Source organism: Polistes canadensis, unplaced genomic scaffold (genome assembly GCF_001313835.1).
Source record: "Polistes canadensis isolate GaletaPanama2010 unplaced genomic scaffold, ASM131383v1 scaffold_254, whole genome shotgun sequence".
Classification (NCBI taxonomy): domain Eukaryota; kingdom Metazoa; phylum Arthropoda; class Insecta; order Hymenoptera; family Vespidae; genus Polistes; species Polistes canadensis.
In genome coordinates this window covers 168,408-186,454 of record NW_014569801.1, presented here as the reverse complement: position 1 = coordinate 186,454, position 18,047 = coordinate 168,408, and the positions used below count along the sequence as shown (strand labels likewise).

At 27.7% G+C, this 18,047-nt stretch overlaps 5 protein-coding genes across 10 annotated transcripts in view; 2 read left to right on the top strand and 3 right to left on the bottom strand.

Moving 5' to 3' along the window:
- Positions 1-7,391: 7,391 nt before the first annotated feature.
- Positions 7,392-9,176, bottom strand: LOC106790678 (mpv17-like protein 2). 3 transcript variants are annotated; one of them, XM_014755752.1, is made up of 6 exons: positions 8,851-9,176; positions 8,613-8,638; positions 8,342-8,508; positions 7,788-8,260; positions 7,564-7,689; positions 7,392-7,474 (listed from the first exon to the last, which is right to left on the bottom strand). In XM_014755752.1, the coding sequence occupies exons 3-6, from the start codon at positions 8,364-8,366 to the stop codon at positions 7,457-7,459; spliced, it is 642 nt and encodes a 213-aa protein (XP_014611238.1). In that variant the 5' UTR covers positions 8,367-8,508; positions 8,613-8,638; positions 8,851-9,176; the 3' UTR covers positions 7,392-7,456. The 3 variants fall into 3 exon arrangements, with proteins under 3 accessions (XP_014611238.1, XP_014611236.1, XP_014611237.1); XM_014755750.1 differs by having other exon boundaries at positions 8,613-9,176; XM_014755751.1 differs by having other exon boundaries at positions 8,342-9,176.
- Positions 9,177-9,263: 87 nt separating this feature from the next.
- Positions 9,264-10,635, bottom strand: LOC106790679 (60S ribosomal protein L37). Its single transcript, XM_014755753.1, has 4 exons — positions 10,549-10,635; positions 10,025-10,160; positions 9,829-9,913; positions 9,264-9,391 (listed from the first exon to the last, which is right to left on the bottom strand). Exons 1-4 carry the CDS (start codon positions 10,549-10,551, stop codon positions 9,340-9,342), a joined length of 276 nt encoding a protein of 91 aa, XP_014611239.1. The 5' UTR covers positions 10,552-10,635; the 3' UTR covers positions 9,264-9,339.
- A 143-nt stretch (positions 10,636-10,778) lies between these two features.
- On the bottom strand, positions 10,779-13,024 carry LOC106790677 (translation initiation factor eIF-2B subunit gamma). Of its 2 annotated transcripts, none has more exons than XM_014755749.1 (5): positions 12,850-13,024; positions 11,803-12,494; positions 11,422-11,734; positions 11,106-11,332; positions 10,779-11,014 (listed from the first exon to the last, which is right to left on the bottom strand). In XM_014755749.1, the coding sequence occupies exons 2-5, from the start codon at positions 12,477-12,479 to the stop codon at positions 10,858-10,860; spliced, it is 1,374 nt and encodes a 457-aa protein (XP_014611235.1). In that variant the 5' UTR covers positions 12,480-12,494; positions 12,850-13,024; the 3' UTR covers positions 10,779-10,857. The 2 variants fall into 2 exon arrangements, with proteins under 2 accessions (XP_014611235.1, XP_014611233.1); XM_014755747.1 differs by having other exon boundaries at positions 10,780-11,014; positions 12,739-12,882.
- LOC106790676 (tRNA (adenine(58)-N(1))-methyltransferase non-catalytic subunit TRM6) lies at positions 12,922-14,567 on the top strand. Its single transcript, XM_014755746.1, has one exon. The coding sequence runs from the start codon at positions 12,943-12,945 to the stop codon at positions 14,425-14,427; it is 1,485 nt and encodes a 494-aa protein (XP_014611232.1). The 5' UTR covers positions 12,922-12,942; the 3' UTR covers positions 14,428-14,567.
- Positions 14,568-15,906: 1,339 nt separating this feature from the next.
- Positions 15,907-18,047, top strand: part of LOC106790695 (long-chain fatty acid transport protein 4-like) — a 9,113-nt gene continuing 6,972 nt past the window's right edge. The window contains exon 1 of one of the 3 annotated variants that reach the window (XM_014755782.1): positions 15,907-16,178. In XM_014755782.1, coding sequence (XP_014611268.1) covers positions 16,104-16,178 — 75 coding nt within the window. In that variant the 5' untranslated portion in view covers positions 15,907-16,103. Of the gene's footprint in view, positions 16,179-17,128; positions 17,372-18,047 lie in introns of those variants that run through there. The other 2 variants (XM_014755784.1, XM_014755783.1) reach the window with 2 other exon arrangements.

Below are 18,047 nucleotides of genomic sequence, written 5' to 3'. Positions count from 1 at the left end.
TATAAAATAATCGTTTATTAATTATTATTATTACTATTATTTTTTTTGTCGTAGAATGTTAATTATCACTTATGTGAAAAATGTTCTTTCTTTTTTTCTTTTTATTTTTGTTACAAAATATAAGAAATGGCGACTGAAACGCGTTCATATTATATTTCTTTTTTTCTTTTTTCTCTCCTTTTATATATATACATACAAATTTCTTATATTTTTTTTTGTTCATTATACATATAAATCTATGAATATATTACATGTGTATAACAAAAAGAAATAGTAATAATTAGCGTTTATAATTCCTATAGAGAAAATCTGCACAGTGTGGGTAATGGCACAACGGTAAAACACAACGCGAGGTTCTTGCATTATATCTCCTACTTTGTTTATTTTATTATTATTATTATTATTATTATTAATATTATTATTTTATTTTTGTTACGTATTAAAAGAAGAGAATAAAATAATTTATAAATTTATACGAAAACATATATATATATATAATAGAGGCGACGTACACGTGTAGCACATAAAACACAGATGCTTTTTAATATCTCGTTCTAATTAATTCAAGGACAAAAGTAATTCACATTTGTATTAAATTCTTCTTCTTCTTTTTTTTCTTTCTTTTTCTTGTTAATTACTTTGACGTTTTCAAAGTGGGTTACACGTTTTATAATAATTTGTATTAATTTCTCATATATACAATTCACATAATTTATTCGTTCATTTTCTAATGGATAAAGAAAAACGGTGTGTGAGTAGCAGCGTATGCAGTGTAAATATTAAAAATAATTGCAGAAAGGAAAGATAAATGATTGTATTACATGTACGGTACGTGTATTTAATATTATATACGTGTAGTACGTGTATAAGTCTATGTATAATATTAGATAGGAAAGAGAAAGAAAGAAAGAAAGAAAGAAAAAAAAAGAAAAAGAAAGTGAAGGAAGGAAGATGATACGAATTTTGATTTCAATGCTTTTATTATACGAAAGAAGAAGAGAAGAAAAGGGTACACGCGTATTGATCGTGCCACGAAATTAGGTGTATATACGACTATACGCAGTTGAATGTGTATTTGAAAGTTTATACAGGTATAACACACACACATACACACAAATAAAACTGCAGTATATCCTGCAGCAAAATTGAATATAAAAAAAAAAAATAATAACAACCATCTCGATAAAAAAAAAAACAAAAAAAAACATTTACTTTAAAAAATCAACCAAACAAAATTAGAAATGCCTATTATTATTATTATTATAATAAATTGTGCACACATGCATTTGCGATAATTCGTGTGCCAATAATTTGTTTGACAATAAGTTTAATTCTCGTTGAATAATTTTCTCTCGAAGTATTTGATCATATAGGAAAAATAATAAAAACAAAAAAAATAATTTCGATTCTTCGTTTGGGGGTTTGATTTGTCTTTTTTTTTTTTCTTTTTTTTCTTTTTTTTTTTTTTTTTGGCCAATAAACTTCCTAATGCGGAACGTGTCGTTGTCGTCGTCGTCGTTGTTAAAATATTCGTGGGTGTTTTCTTCTAATGTTAGTTGTGTAACAGATCTTAATCAAGATATATTAGAGAAAACAGGCAGATGCAATTAGTTTGCGTGCGTGTGTGTTGGTTAACGTGGATTAATTAAGACTGCTCGAAAATATACAAACCCGCTTGCGTTTTATATACACACATACACACATAGGTTTAAACAAAATAATATATATGTATATATATATATATATATATGTATGTATGTGCCTGTATACGTTTGAATAAGGCACCGACAGTTCATTGTAGTAATTCGTGTAAATACCAGATGATAATCTATCTTTTTATTTTTATTTCTTTCTTTTATATTTCTTTTTTTCTTTGCTAATTCAAACGAGGAACGCGTACAGGTACAACACGCAAAATATTATATATATATATATATGTATATATACACACACACTCACGTCGAATTTTTTTTTCTTTAATTATTAGAAAATATATATATTCTAAAATATTTTCTTGAAATATAAAATATATATATATATAAATGTAAAAATATTGAAGAAAGTATTTTAAAATTTAAGACGCGTATATCACATTGTTGTTCATCATTATTAATTAGTATTATTACTGCCATGTGGGATTATATTAAAAACGTTTTCGAAAATCTAGGACATATAAAAAAAAAAATAATAAGAAAACAAGAGTTTTGTTCTTTTTTCTTTTCTTCTAATAACTCGCTACTTAGTTTCGCTTTTTAATCAATTTCTTTCTTTCTCGTTCGTTAGCGATGATTAAATATTGAACGAGAGATATTACAACGTTTTTAATAATACATACGATTAATAAGAAACAAAATAAAATTGTTAAGTAAATTAATTAATGGAGTTTGTGTATTAAAAAAGTGGACAAACGAATTTTGAGTAATTGTAAATGCGTGGTCAAACGATAATGCAAACAAAGTTCGACAATTTTCTTGGATAAAACAAAACAAAACAAAAGTAAAAAAATGAAAAGAAAAGATAAGATAGAAGTAATTAAATATTAGAAAAAAAAAAAAGGTGGTGTAAGTTTTCCTCGTTAATAATTATTATTATTATATTCTTATATATACTCATTTTTTGTGTAATTGCTTTGAAAAATGGCCACTTAATATCGAGTTTCTCGAAACGTGGTGGGTGGCAGTATTTTTTAGATTTAAATAAACGGAAGTATTGGAATAAGGAGAATGAAAGGAAAAAATAATAATTAAAAAAATCGAAAAAAAAAACAAAATAAGAAGAAAAGGAGTTAACTGTCAGCAGTTCACTGTCAATAATAAAATTTTAATTACGCTGTCACGTGTTATTAGGGCCTATTAGGGGCAGGGATAATGGAATAAAAAAACAAAGGACAGAGATATGTTTAATTAATTATACATGTATTCTATATATACATATAATATAATACGCGCGCGCGCACGCACACACACACCACACATACACACAATGTAGGAGATTTTTCAGAAGGCTGATATTATTCCTCGTTTATAATTTTTTAGCTCCCATCATTCCGATTTTTAAGTAAAATTAAAAGAAAAAGAGAGAAAAAAAGAAAAACAAAAAGAAAGAGAAAAATATTTTTCACTTGTAGTAATATACGATTTAATGACAATTAAATTTTCGAGAAACTAATCAAAATATCTCTCAGTGTTCTCTTCTTCGTCTGTTTAGAGGGCTTTACTATTTTAAATATATATATAAATAGAGATAAATCATTTTTCTTTTCTCAATTGTGTGTATCTTTCCCTATAGGATGAAATAATTTTGCGAGCTGAGAAAGAGAAAATAAATAAATAAATAAAAAAAGAAACGCAAAATGAACGAACATAGGACCAAGTTTCGCATATTAAAATTCGACATGCGTTGAAGAATTAATTGTAAAGTTCCAGAAGGTATTTGTTGTAAATATAATACGAAAGTTATCTCTAATGTTCGTGATGATAATCGTTAACGATCGTATTATTAGAATAATATATCATTTGGATTTTTATTTTCACATACACACTCACACACACACACAATTCATCTTTTTTCTTTTTTTCTTTTTGATTTAAAAAAAACGCGTAGGAAAGAAAAGAACAAAAAGACACAAAAAAAAAAAGAAAAGAACAATTATAAACTAGGAGAGAGAAACAAAATTGTTCACATCTTTCGATTAACGTATTATTAACGAAAAATTAAAAATGAAGAAATAGAAATATAAAACAAAAAAAAGAATAAAAGAAAAAAATTAAAGACAAGTATTCTCGAGACTGTTTAAGCGTCTAATCTATTAACACACGTGCATAAATATCCGGCTATCCGATATAATTATTATAAATAATATATCTATGCAAAAAAGAGAAAAAGGAAAAACAAAAAAAAAAAGAATTGATATAACAATGTTAAATTATTAGACACGAAGAACTTTGTCCGAATTATTCGAGGGACGACGACTTTTAGCGGATTCTAAAGTTATTGTAAAAGTGCATCATATAGCAAGATAATAATACACAGACTACGAAAAATAATTTTGAAAAAAAATTAAAAACGATGTTTCTCTCATTCTCTAAACGTGTGTTTGGCAAAAGAATAAATAAATAAATAAATAAATAAATGAATGAACAAAAAAAATCAATTAATTTAATAATATCGATATTAATATTAAATAAAATAATGAAAATACTTTTGTGGGATGCGAGACGCGAGGATCGCTTCTTATTATTATTATAATATATTATAAAAAGGAAAAAAATGGGGGAAAAAAAAAAAAATAAGAAAAAAGAAAAAAAAACTTTAGGATATATATATTTAAAATATGTATGTATTATAATAATAATAATAATAATACGTATAAACGTAGTCGAGAGAGAAAGAAAAAGAGAAACTGAGGAATATAGATTATGTTTTAGAGGCACGTGAATAATAAGAAAAGTAAAAAAAAAAAAAAAAGATAAGAGAAAGGAGTGCAAAGAAGCTTGGAGAAAAATCGTTGACGAAGAATTATTTTTTACATGTATGCGCAAAAGAACAAATGTAAAAGATGCCTTGCTTGAATTGAGAAACGTTGTGCTTATGAAAATCGAAATAAATATAAAAAAAAAAAAAAAAATAGTACAATTGTGCAACAAATATTTGTGGTAGAGTTAATAAGGGTATATTAAAAAAAAAAAAAAAATAAGTTCAATTCGATTTTCATTAGCAAATAATTATAATATTGCTGGTTAGTCTCTCTCTCTCTCTCTCAACCCTCCCTCCCTCTCCTTCTCTCTCTCTCTCTCTCTCTCTCTCTCTCTCTCTTTCTCTTGATTATTTACAAGAAAAAACTTATACATACATAAATACATACTAGTAACATATGCAGGATAGATAAAAGACACATATAAGACACACACACACAGCGGAATTAAAATAATCAGGACTTCCCCTGTGCCTAAATATCGTTTCCAGGTTATAGAACCTGTGTTGTAGAGAAAACGTTTAAATCGAAGACAACGACGATTTGATGAAAATGTTGATGATAATGATGATGATGATGATGATGATGATGAAAATGATGAGAACAATTGAAAGGTCAATGATCGTCGAAGATGAACGATAAGAGAAAGAAATAGAAGAAAGATGAAGAATTAAAAAGAAAAAAAGAAGAAGAAGATTAGAAAATAAAAGAAAAGAAAAAAAAAGAATAAAAAGAAGCTACAAGATAAAAAGATTATCGTGAGAAACGTGATCTGCCAATTAGTTAAGGAATTCAGACTACGAGGAAGACGAGAGTACCTCAGAATTATTTTTATATTATTTGCTCAAATGTATGTGTACGTATACGTATATATATATATCCTGTGAAACGCGCGAAACGTAAAATTTAAAATATCGATAAACGTGAGAGATATCCTACGTCATCGTCTATGGAACAGAAAAAAGAGAGAAGTTTCTTTTTTTTTCTCATGGTGTGCGAACGTTTTTTGAAAACGATATCATTGCTTAGAAATAAAAAAAAAAAAAAAAAAAGAAAGAAATTAACAACGGATAGAAAGTATACATGCAACAAGAAACACAAGAACAACAACACGATAATAAAAATGATGTAAAAGATGTTCTCGATATTGGTTAACAAATATTTCAACAATATTTGAAATACGTTCTGGTTTCGGTTATGGATATATTATGATGTGAATGTAAATAAAGTTTGTTATTCGAGGTGTTTAATTCATTTTATTAATTCTTTACACTCGAGGCCTTTTTTGCTCGCGGGCGGACCAACAATTAATAATCTTTTTTTTTTTAATCATTTTAATCCTTACATAGAGTACATATTAAGACACTGCAATTATCCCTACAGTATTTTACGTTTTGTTTTCTTTTTCTTTTTACGGGCTATTAAAATATGTTTTAATAAAGTCCAACAATGGCGCCAATTAGCGCACCAATAGTGTTCCGCTTTATTAGCGTATCAATGGCGCTCAACTTTCGTACCAATGGCGATCCACTAGCGTACCAATGGCGTTCCGCTTTACTAGCGTATCAATGGCGCACCACTAACGTTTCAAAATGGTGTTGCAAGAACACCAGATTAATTGACAATTAATCAGTTATATAGTAATCACTAGCTTTGACAGTGGATTACAGCATTTGATATGTACTTCCATTAACATGTAAGTTTAAAAAACACGCGGTTGAATTAGAGTGTTACAAGTGTCCCGGGGCATGCACTTTAGTTTAGGTTTTTGCACCCTGGTGGTATGTGAGAGAATCGTGAAGTGAATGTGTTGGTGTTTACTCTTTTTAAATATAGGTAATAGGTGGTAAATTATTTTCTGAGTAATTGCGAGAATTTTATAATATTGTATGCAGTTATTAATTCATTAATTTTAAGCAGTTTATAACATGCATATTTACTTTTTATTTTGACGCGTTTAAAAATTGTCCTTTATCAATATCCATACACAGAAACTCTTTTCCTGTAAAAATGAACTTTTATCGATCCTAGCTTTTGTATTATCATATTGTTTGTATTATTGTGTAATCATCTAGTCTTGATATCATAATTTCGTCATTTTGCCATTTTGTGTTAATTAATACTTTGAAGTATTATCTTTCTACCTGTTATATTTCTCAGCTTATGTTCGAAATATACATTTATAGAGTTTCTATAATCTTGATACTACGGGACATGTTGCGCAACGTTGAATTTATTGTTTGTGTTTATATGTACATTGTCAGTAATCATATTTGCTAAATGGCGACTGACGGCTTACGGAATTCTATAATCCTCTTGTCGCCAAATGCCAAACAAAGCTGCTAACGACATAAATAACATCCCTACTCTTAATGAATGATCACTAAAAGATACTTTGATAAGAAATTTGTTAATATCTTTTTAGAAATGCACGGTATAGATATATGTACATATTTACATATGTAGATCAATAATACGACTGTGCATATTATCGTTTCATTATTAATAACTTCATCATTTTTGGATACTTTCTGATATTTTTAATATTAGCTCTATACTATTGTTAGGATTTATTATGCTCTTTATATCAATAATAGAAAAGTAATCGTTACATCAAAAAGTTATACATTATTATTTAGAAAATATATTTCAGATATAATTATTATCAGCCTTCAAGTTTTCTTTACTATCAGATAAGAATACAAAGGAAAGAAAACAAAACGAGAACAAATACTGTTGGAGAAGTTCATTTATTTTCCGTTATCAAAAAACTTATATTCTATAAATTTTAATATATTATATATATAATTTAGAGAATCAACGAAATATTTTCTACAGTGTACATTTATCTCATAATTTCAATTTGATGAAAAATATATTTTTNTATATATATATATATATATATATATGAATATTTCTTATATACATATTTATATGTGTAAAATATCTATTTTTATAATTAATACTATATACAGTTTCTCGTCAATCATTGTGAGCATCCTGAAACGAATAAGAGATCTTTTCTTAGAACGATAAGATACAAATTTGAATTAAAAAAAATATGAAAAATTCTTTGGTAGAATACTTACGTATTTAATGTACGATAGAAAAACGTCGTACACCATAGTCATAACGTTTATGTAAAGTACTCGATATTGTAAAGGAATGAACATAAAGTTTACACATTGAGCCGGAGGCCAGAAACAGCAGTCAACCTAATGAAAAATGTTTTAAAATCAAAGATTACATTTTTTATTTCTTTTTTTATTAAATAATTTACACATAATTTTGTGTTTGCATTCATAAGACATACTTTCCAAGCTTCTATCAACTTCACTTTAATTTCTCTATAAGCTTCTTCGACTTTGTCTCGTTCCATTAGACCAAGACCACCGAAAAATATAATAAGACACGTAGGACTAGCGATTAATTGATCTAGAAAAGTCTTTTTTATAATGGATTTCGCTTTTTTTCCAGGTGCTATTTTTTCAAGTAGACCATAGAAACAATGATGAAAGGGTCCTTGAATCAGACCTACTAATGTCATGTTTCTCGTTCGAACGTAATTGTGTTCGTATAAAGTCGCAACATCCGTAGCCTTTTTTTTCTCTTCTTCTAATATTGTATCTTCCTCTGGGGATGCTGCAATCACGCGAGCAGTTCCACCACTTGAAAAATAATTTTCGTAACGATACTTTTTCCAATGTTCTCTACGTTGTTGTATCAAATCTCCAGCTGCCATCATCAAACCGCAGCTAACAGTATTCGTAATAAGAAGGTATCTGCCTAATATTAAAAGAAAAAACATATATACACATATATATATATACAAATTTTTTTTGTTTAGTATAGGAAGATAATACTTACCAAATAATTTTCGCAGAATATGCATTTGTTAAATGAATAATCTTTTAAAAGAGATGAACCTCAGGAAGAGAGTATAAGATTTAAATAAAATGATCAATGTTTGCAGATCTCAGATACCTTTCCTCTTACGTTTATTCTTCGTAACTCAATTGTCAGGACTATTTATTCTGGGATCAAGTTTTAAGTAATATAAATGAAGACATATATGAAGTAATATTAAAATAACTAAGAAGTTGCATACATGACTTCCATGCATCTATCTTATTAATACCTTTTTTAAACCTTAGCCTTGTGACTCTGAAAATAGATCGTTATTTAAATTCATTAACGCTTGTGTGGATCTTAATTCGTCGGTGCTTATGCAGTTGAAATTGTTTGATTTTAAGTAGCATAACTTTCAGTTATTTTTTGTTGTCTTTCTTTCTTATTTGTTCTTTTCCACAATACAACGTTTCCCCTTTAAGGTTTTATATGCACGAAGCAGTGATGGTACCGATAAGAAAGCTTACCATCGTGTAACAAATTCCGTGTATTACTGACATTTTATAATGGCGAAACCTCTTTAAATATACAAGCGGTTGCTGTCAAAAGAATTGACGCGTTTGCGCAGTACAATCTCTTGCATCGTTTCGTATTTCGTCTATATTACTCACAATCAGTATATGTGTTCTTTCCTATCAGACATTTTTGTCTCTTTAATATATATATATATATATATATATTTTTATTTTTATTTCTCCATTCTCTCAGGCAACAATGTATAGTATACATACGCATGCGTCAAAGTTTATCAGTAAACATTTATTTATTTACTTAGAAAGGTGTTTCATTGCCCACCGTATCTGCAAGTTACTACAATGGAAGAAAACTTAAAAGATTAAGGATAACGGACTTTTTAAATACTGAATTGGATTAGCACACATATGTTCTAGAAGATTGTTTTATTGAAAATTTAAGCTATGTAGCTTGATAACATTATAATGAATTTATGTGGTATATTATTTAGCAGCTACAGTTTTATGCTTTGGTAGGCCCTCTCTGAATCCGTTCCTAAAATAATAGAAAAAAATCGAACCATAACAATTGCACTATCTTGTATGTGAAAAGATTGACAAACACCTTTGTCATTTTTATTTTATATTATTCCAAACAAATGTTTTATATTGACTAAATACCATTGCCCAGTAACCCTTAAATTTTTTTACGATAAAGCGCTTTAAAATGGAAGCTTTAAGTTAAAGAAAAAACAAATGGGCAATTGCTTATTAATTTTTTCTTTTTCTAATGCGATACCTTTCAAAAATATTCATTAATTTTTAAGCATAACCATTTTAATTGCTAATATTTCCATAGCAGAGCCAACAGAGCGTTAAGGGGGATAAATGCAAACTAATAATTAAATAAATAAATTACTACTGTTAATGTATATTATAAAAATAAGATAGTTTAGTGTTAATGGCATCGGTAATCAATAAATATAAGCTTACTTGAATTTACGGCGAACTATTTTCAGATGACGCATTCTACCAGTTCCAGTGGTCTTCCTCCTTTTGGCTTTAATCGACCAGTTGTCTGTAAAATATAATTCAATTAATGTACATATACTTTTCATTATATTGCTGCAGATGATCGTGAAAAGTAGTTGAAATATTTCCAATGTAAAGTTCACTTTGTACAACTTACATGATCTCATCTTTTTCTTAGGATATCCACATTGTGCACATTGTGATTTTTGAATGTGATAAGAACTGCGTCCACATCTTCTACACAATGTGTGCGTCTTATTGCGACGCTTACCAAAACTTGATGTACCCTTCGTCTGTAAATGTTAAAAATTCTACTGTAAATAACTCGTCATTACACACTACACTCATTATCTTAAATGTTATAAATAAATAAATATTGTAAAAGAAGAACAAAACAAAATGAAGATTCAAATATATTCGATAGAATTGAAATTTGTAATGATTTATGTAATTAAGTGAATTTGATGATTTTGTTATCGATATAATCGCACAGAAAACGATCACTATAACGAGTTAACCTAACTACGATAAAACAAATCATACGAAGGCATTTATATCGATTATTATACAATTAATTAATTATTATGATAACTAAACAATGAGTTCATAACATAATTACCCCATGAATACTTAGGATTACTTAATAATAAATCGATGGAAATTACGTGAATAAATTCATACCATATTGCTTGAGCGAACGCACCGAAAGGAACGACGAATAAATGATAGAAACGAAGGCAGTTGCAGCGGTACCAACGAAAAAAAACAAAATATCAATAGTAGGAATATTTTTACCGTTGGTACTATTTTCCCCTTTATATAGTACTATTTGTGATAAACAAATATATTGTTATATACACATTTGTTATATTGTTGGAAATTAAAGTGGGAAAAAAAAAAATAAAATTTATACAAATAATTGAAAAAGGAGTAGAATTTATTTTGTCACACACACTTTAATTTCAATTATAAGTTATTATTAATAAATAATTAAATTTCTATTAATCTGTCAGCTTCAGTTAAAACTTCTCGAGAATGTTGACTGTTTGATATTACAACATGTTGAGCACCAACTATGCAATCCTTTAATTCGGTACCTTCCTCGATGATAGACCCATTACATAAAATGCTGTTATGTATCGAGCATCTACAAATTTGTACAAATATTTAGAATTAGAGAATTTATTCTAATGTATCAGTCGTATGCATTTTTCCTATAATCAAAATATTTTTCTTACTTTTCCTTGATAGTTACATTATCCATTATAACACTGTTTGAGATTCTGGTTTTTGTTTCAACAATTGTATTAAGACCAATGTGACTAAATTTAAGAGACGTTTTCTCATCGACAAATGCATTGTCATCTATACTACAATTATTTACTTGAGTACTTTTAACAGTTGCTAATGGTGATGTATTCAGGAGTAGATTAGATTTAATAATATTAGATGACCAATCGGATATCTGTAATAAAAAATATCATTACTAATCATATACATTACAAGAAAATTGGATGTAAACGAAATAAATGTAATAAACATTAATACATATACCTTGAAATTTGCAAGATGATACATTTGTATAGTGTTGGCTCTTAAACCAAACCCATTGCTCACAATGTGAGCATAACATCTTATTATATCGTCATGATAAGCTTCTTGTAGGTCAGTACTGTGGTCATTAAATGCGGACATTCTTCTTATTAACTTATCTAATGGTTTTGCAACGGCAAAACGGAATATATCTTCTTTTAAGTTTATTTGTACAATCGAATTATTTTTCTCTTCTATAGGTTGCTTAGGCGGTTTTGATAATTGTTTAGCAACTATGTATGGAAGAAGTTCACCTTTCAATGTACTAAAGTTTCTACAAAATACAATGTAAAAGAATAGTTTTCGATCAAAATATTAATACTCTTTTATATCATTACTTACTTATTGAATACTAAAAAATCCAAAACCCATTTCTGGATGATATATACATGTGCATCCATCAGTTTGGAGTGCATGGTAAAACTGGTATGTTTTCTGAGAATTTTTCGTGATATATTCATAGTTTCTTCGAAATCCGAAGCTGATGCCAGGAATACTAAACGTCCTGTTTCATTATCTATTCCAATTAAATCTGTTTCTGGTTTTTGTTTATTTTTGGGTCCTGGAGTAACAAATTCGTCTGGTACTTTGAGCATTGGTAGCATCAATGCTGTAATACTTGCATTATGTTTTCTATATAAATTTAATGTTTCCGAAATATCAATATCTGTGATCAAATCACACGATAATACTAAAAAATCAGTGTGAATCTTTTCATGAATAAGTCTAATTGAATCTGCAGTACCGAGGTCTTCTGCACCTTGTATTCCTATTATTTCTATTTTTATTTTTAAATTTAATTTATCCAACGAGGACGATACATCATTTTTCATTGATTCTGATACTACGACAATACATTCTTTAAATCCACTACGTTCAAGTAGTTGCAATGAAAACCAAATCATTGGTTTATTTCCTATAGGTAATAAACATTTTGGTTGACCAGCTGTGAGTTCGGTCATACGAGACCCTTTTCCTCCAGCTAGTACAATTGCTTGAAACTCAGTGCAAATAACCATCCTTCTTTATATTTGCTGTAAAAACAATTTTTCTTTTCGTTACAATACACAATACTTACAACAACAACAATATGTTTGCAAAAAGAGAGATATATAGAATATGTGAGAATTTTAACTTAGAGATAACCTAGCTTTAGTTAGATTTTTATATAAATGACATTGGATAGAATTACGAATTGCTGGCTTGGATAATTAATATTAATTATCCAAAAACTTGTGTTTTGACTAAAAAAAGAAATAAATTATAAATGGCATTTACATTGAAATAATATCAGAGGTTGTAAAATATGCGGTTGTATAGTACGCTTTAGAAGATTCGCTCAATTGACTTTATACGAGCACGTGTTTTGAACTATACTTAAAGTCTAACCTCAAATTGACGTGTCCTCTCGTTTGAAAAGATTGTTATTAAAAAGTTAACTTTGTGAAATAAAACAAGAAGATATTAATAAAATATAAAAACATGAGTGAAGTCGAGGATGATATTAAAGCAGGAAATTATGTAATAGTGAAGAAACAAAAGTATACAAAATTATACAAGGTATCAAACAAAGGTATATTAATGTTAGGAAAGGATGAAATAAATATGGAAGAAATAATTGGTAAACCTTATTGGACAACTTTTGAAATGGTACCATCGAAAAATAATAAAAGATCTTATACATTAAAAGTTATAAAAGGGGCAGAATCTTGGAACGATTTAAAGAACAATTCGTCGAGTGGTTTAGATAATCGTTGTATCACCAACGATGGTACTTCGCAGAAATTGTCAAAAGAAGAAATCTTGGAACTTCAAGAATCTGGAAAGTCTGGCAAAGAGATAGTTGGTACTCTTATAGAGAACAGTAGATCTTTTTCAGCCAAAACTGAGTACTCTCAAGAAAAGTACATCAAGAAAAAAGAACAGAAATACTTTCGTTACTTAACGATATGTAAACCTACTATAATGTCCTTACACGAAGTATACTTTAGACAAGATCATGCACGATTAGGAGGATTAAGAATGGATGCTCTTTCTCAATTGTTATCATACAGCGATGTTCAATCGGATGGTTTATACATGTTATATGATAGCGGCTCGTTAGGATTACCAAGTGCTGCCATGCTACATAGAATTGGAGCAAATACTACAGGTTTATTAATAAATTTGCATCCTGGAAATATACCTCAGTTAACTATCATTCAAGCTATGAATTTTCCTAAAGAACAGCTTGAAAGGCATTTAACGGTTAATATTTATAGCTTCATAAGATTATATAATCAAGGAGAATCTTTGTCATCAGACGACGTATCTCTTTGTAGAACAGTTTCCGATTCCAATACTTCTCAATCTGGAAACAATGAAGTATTGCTAAGCAGTAGTAATGATTATAGAAAAGAAACTGAAGTAGAAAATGACAAAGAAGTATTAAAAATTGACCAAATCATTGATAGCAATATCAATGAAACCATAAACAATGGATCGATCAGTTTAGATGCTATGCAAGCAGAAACAAATCCAACTATAGAGAATGTGACTAATACCGATGAACTTATGAAAGAAGAAAAAGTTGAAAATAAAAATACTTTAAAACGTAAATTAAATGATCACATTGAAAATGAACCAGTTAAGAAGCCAAAATGGTTAATAGAGACGCAATTTATATTAGACCTTTTGAAAAATTCTAAAGCTCGAAGTTTAGTTATCGTAGCTAAAGAACATCCTTTAGAAATTGTGAAATTTTTATTACCATTTCTCGGCGCATCTAGACCATTTGTAATATTTCATACTCATAGAGAACCTTTGCAGGAAACATACATGGCTCTTAAACAAACACAAAATGTAGTGAATTTAAGGCTGTTTTCTAATTTCTTACGTTCTTATCAAATATTACAAGACAGGACACATCCAGATATTTTAACGAGCGATACGGGTGGTTACATTTTAACAGGATATTTAGTTGAATAATTATGTAAAAATATATTATAACTTAATTTCCATCAAAAATAATGTTAGACATATACCTGCATACTATACATTGTATATATATGTAACATTATCAAAATATTGTTATGATTTTTGTATGAAAGAAAAGAAAAATCATATAAATACTTTTTATACCTATCGGAATACAATCATTTAATAATTTATTTTAATGTGAGAATATGTTTTGAAACATTTAATAATTCTTATTCAATGATAGTATGATTCTTAGGTAATTTAGTTCGTTGAAAATGTATAATAAAACTAGTTTTTTCCAATCGGAAGGAAGTAAGAAATCCATTATTAATGAGTTTTTTTTTTGTCTTTATACTTGGTAACAGAAAGTGATACTCATTCTTAAGTAATGACGAATAATTTCATTTATATCTTCCTTTTTTTTTTGTAGATTTATTATATTCATAAATAAACGGTTCAGTTAATTATCTCAAATTTGCATTTTTCCTTTTTGTAACGTTGAGAGGTATGGGAAAGGTAAACCAATGGCGACGATGAATTGAAATATGTAGAAAATTTCCATTTAAAATATCACATTAATTCATGAACGCATATACGCTTTCTTTCTCTGTGTGTGTGTATTACGCGCGCGCATATATATACATACATACATACCCATACACAAGACAATTTATACAAGCATAGAATTTGTTCAATTTATTTGGAAATATTTGTCTAAATATAAATATATAATTTATGCATATAGGTAACATCTATGTACCATTTTCCATGAATATTAGTGCAGGTGAGATGACGATAGGAAATAACTGAAAGATATAAAAGTATTCGAGAGTATTTATGTCGCGATCATAAAATGGAGGAGGGAGATTTGTTGTATACTCAACCGAGGTAGGTCGAAGTAACAGCTCTCTTTCTCTTTAGTCTACTGCTTGACGATTTACAGTCGATACACGTATATTCGCATAAATATATATATCGGTCCATATTTAGTAAATTCTTCATTTATCGGTTTTATCTCTTGTATTTCTTTATCTCACTTTTTATTTCTTCTTCTTCTTCTTCTTTTTCTTTTTCTTTTTCTATTTAACTTTTTTCCTTCCTTTTTGATTTGTATTTTATTTTGTTTCTCTCTCTCTTTCTCTCTCTCTCTCTTTTTCCGATTTTTTCAAACATACCATACACGAACGAGTAAAACAATAATAATAATGAGAACCACATCAACAATATAGAGGCCGATTAACGGGTTTCATAAAAAAAAAAGAATAAAAAAGTAGAATAAAATAATATATTTTTATATTGAGACGCGAGATCGATGAAAAAAAGTCATACGTGAGTGCAAGAGGACTATGGAATAAAATTATTCGAATGGAAAAAAATTAGTGTTTATTCATTGAGAGATTTTAATTTCAAATACATTCTAAATCTTAAAAGGAAATCTACATTTCTTCTTCTTCTTTTTTTTTTTTTTTTTTTGTTTTTAAATCAACGCTGTGCAAAATAATATCAAATATCAATCTATGGTGCGATGGTATCGATTATTTTCGTTTGTACGACGACGTTATCGATTATTACACGAGCCTGTTAAATCAATTTTGTATTTTTAATAATTAGTGCATGTTTCATATTTTTCCTCTTTTCATTCTTTTTCTTCAAGAGGATCAATTTTGTCAAATATAATTTCTAAGATGTCCGCCAATAACGTTGGAAATGGGAATCATATAACACCGATAGTATCGAACACGATCGATGATAAAACTCGCGTAAGTATTAGGATTATATATTTACTTTGATGTTTTATAATAATAAAAATACAACAACAAAAAGAGATGTATATATATATAATATTATAAACTTTATTCAATATGCATATTTATATCTAGCAGATTGTGTGTGTGTGTGTTTGTGTATGCATATTTTATACGCAATATAAATATACATACAGGAAGAATCAAAGGTTCTTACAGAGGATTTTTATAATCATTTACTTTATTTCGAAAAAATCCTAAAGAAAACTTGTGATTTATTTTAGCACATATATACGTACATAATTTTATACAATTTAATATAATTCGATAATTATACATATAGTAATCTTGTTTAATATCCAAAAATTCGCTTAAGTATTATTGTATCGTTAACGACAGTAAAATCTTTGATATGATTTAAATCTCGCGCATATAATATTTGCCTATATATAGACATGTAAGAAAAAAATACGAATATTTTTGTTCATAAAGTTTTACAAATAAAATAGAGGATAGGTAGAAAAAACGGATATGATTTGTTAAAATCCGTTAGAGAAAGGGAGAAAAGAAAGCAAGTATATTCTCCAATTAACAAGGAGGACAACGAGGTGTCGAAGATTTTCTAGATTTTCTCTGTTCTCTTATAAGAGAGATGAAAGCGGATTAATGCGGAGAGATTCTAGAACTTTTCATATTTGCGCTTTCTCGACCTATTATTTTTCAAAGCGAATATAATTATATAGTATATTTATATAATCAGATAATATATATGTATAAAACGCATTTACATTTTTCGTTATGTCTTTTTTTTATCAACGTATTAATTGAACGTATAATTATATGCATTAAACATTTTCTTATCGAATATATTATTTTTTTTGTTTTTGTTTTGGTAATTAAATATAAATTGTAATCCTAGCACCATCTAGTGGCAGATTAATAAAATGTAGTTATCATTCATAAAATTTCGGCTTTCATTGTGAAAGAGTATAGTTTTTTATATTTTATTATTGATAAATGATATATCATTTGTAAATATATAGCTCAGTTTGACGACTAACTGTTTAATGTATAACCATTGTTGTTTGTGAAACTAGGTCATACTGTTTTCTGTGATAATTGTGTAGTACTTATATCTCCGTTCAACGATTGTATATGTAGGTTAACTTACGGTTTATTTTATTTACATGTCAAATTTGTAATATTAAGTAAGTAAACAAATATACTGTGTGTAATATATATATATATATTATTTTATTGTGATCACTTTAAATTCGGCTTTTCGAAAATATTATCAATATTGTGTCTGCAAGAGATTTAATTCATATAAATGTTATTGCTATTAATGATGCAAAATTACTTAAGTGAGTCATTTTTACAATAAAAACAATCAATAGTATATATTGGTCATGTTAATTGTGAGAGTTCTTTTGCTCGTACAAGTTTTTTAATCGGTATACTATTATTTACATTAAAATTACCTTTTTTTAGTAGTTTTTTTTGAGAAATGAACGTATATCAAATGACGTAGATTATTTTTGCTATTATTTAGAAGTAAATTATAGTTAAAAATATCTTCATTTTTCTTAGATTGATTTCTACTTGCATTCAATGTTATAATTTATACTTTTCCATTAAAATTATATTGAGTTAATAGCATGAGTATTGTGATAACAATATTTTATAAACAGAGAACAGGATTATAATACTACATGTGTGACGTTAATATTTAACGTTTCTCTCTCTCATAGTTTATATTTTATAATATAATTATAATATAATTATTCACAATTTTAGTTGAAAAACTTGATAGTTTTTAGAAAAATATTGTACAAAAATATTGTCAAAATTTTAAATACAATTTCCTCATATTTCTTGTTTTTT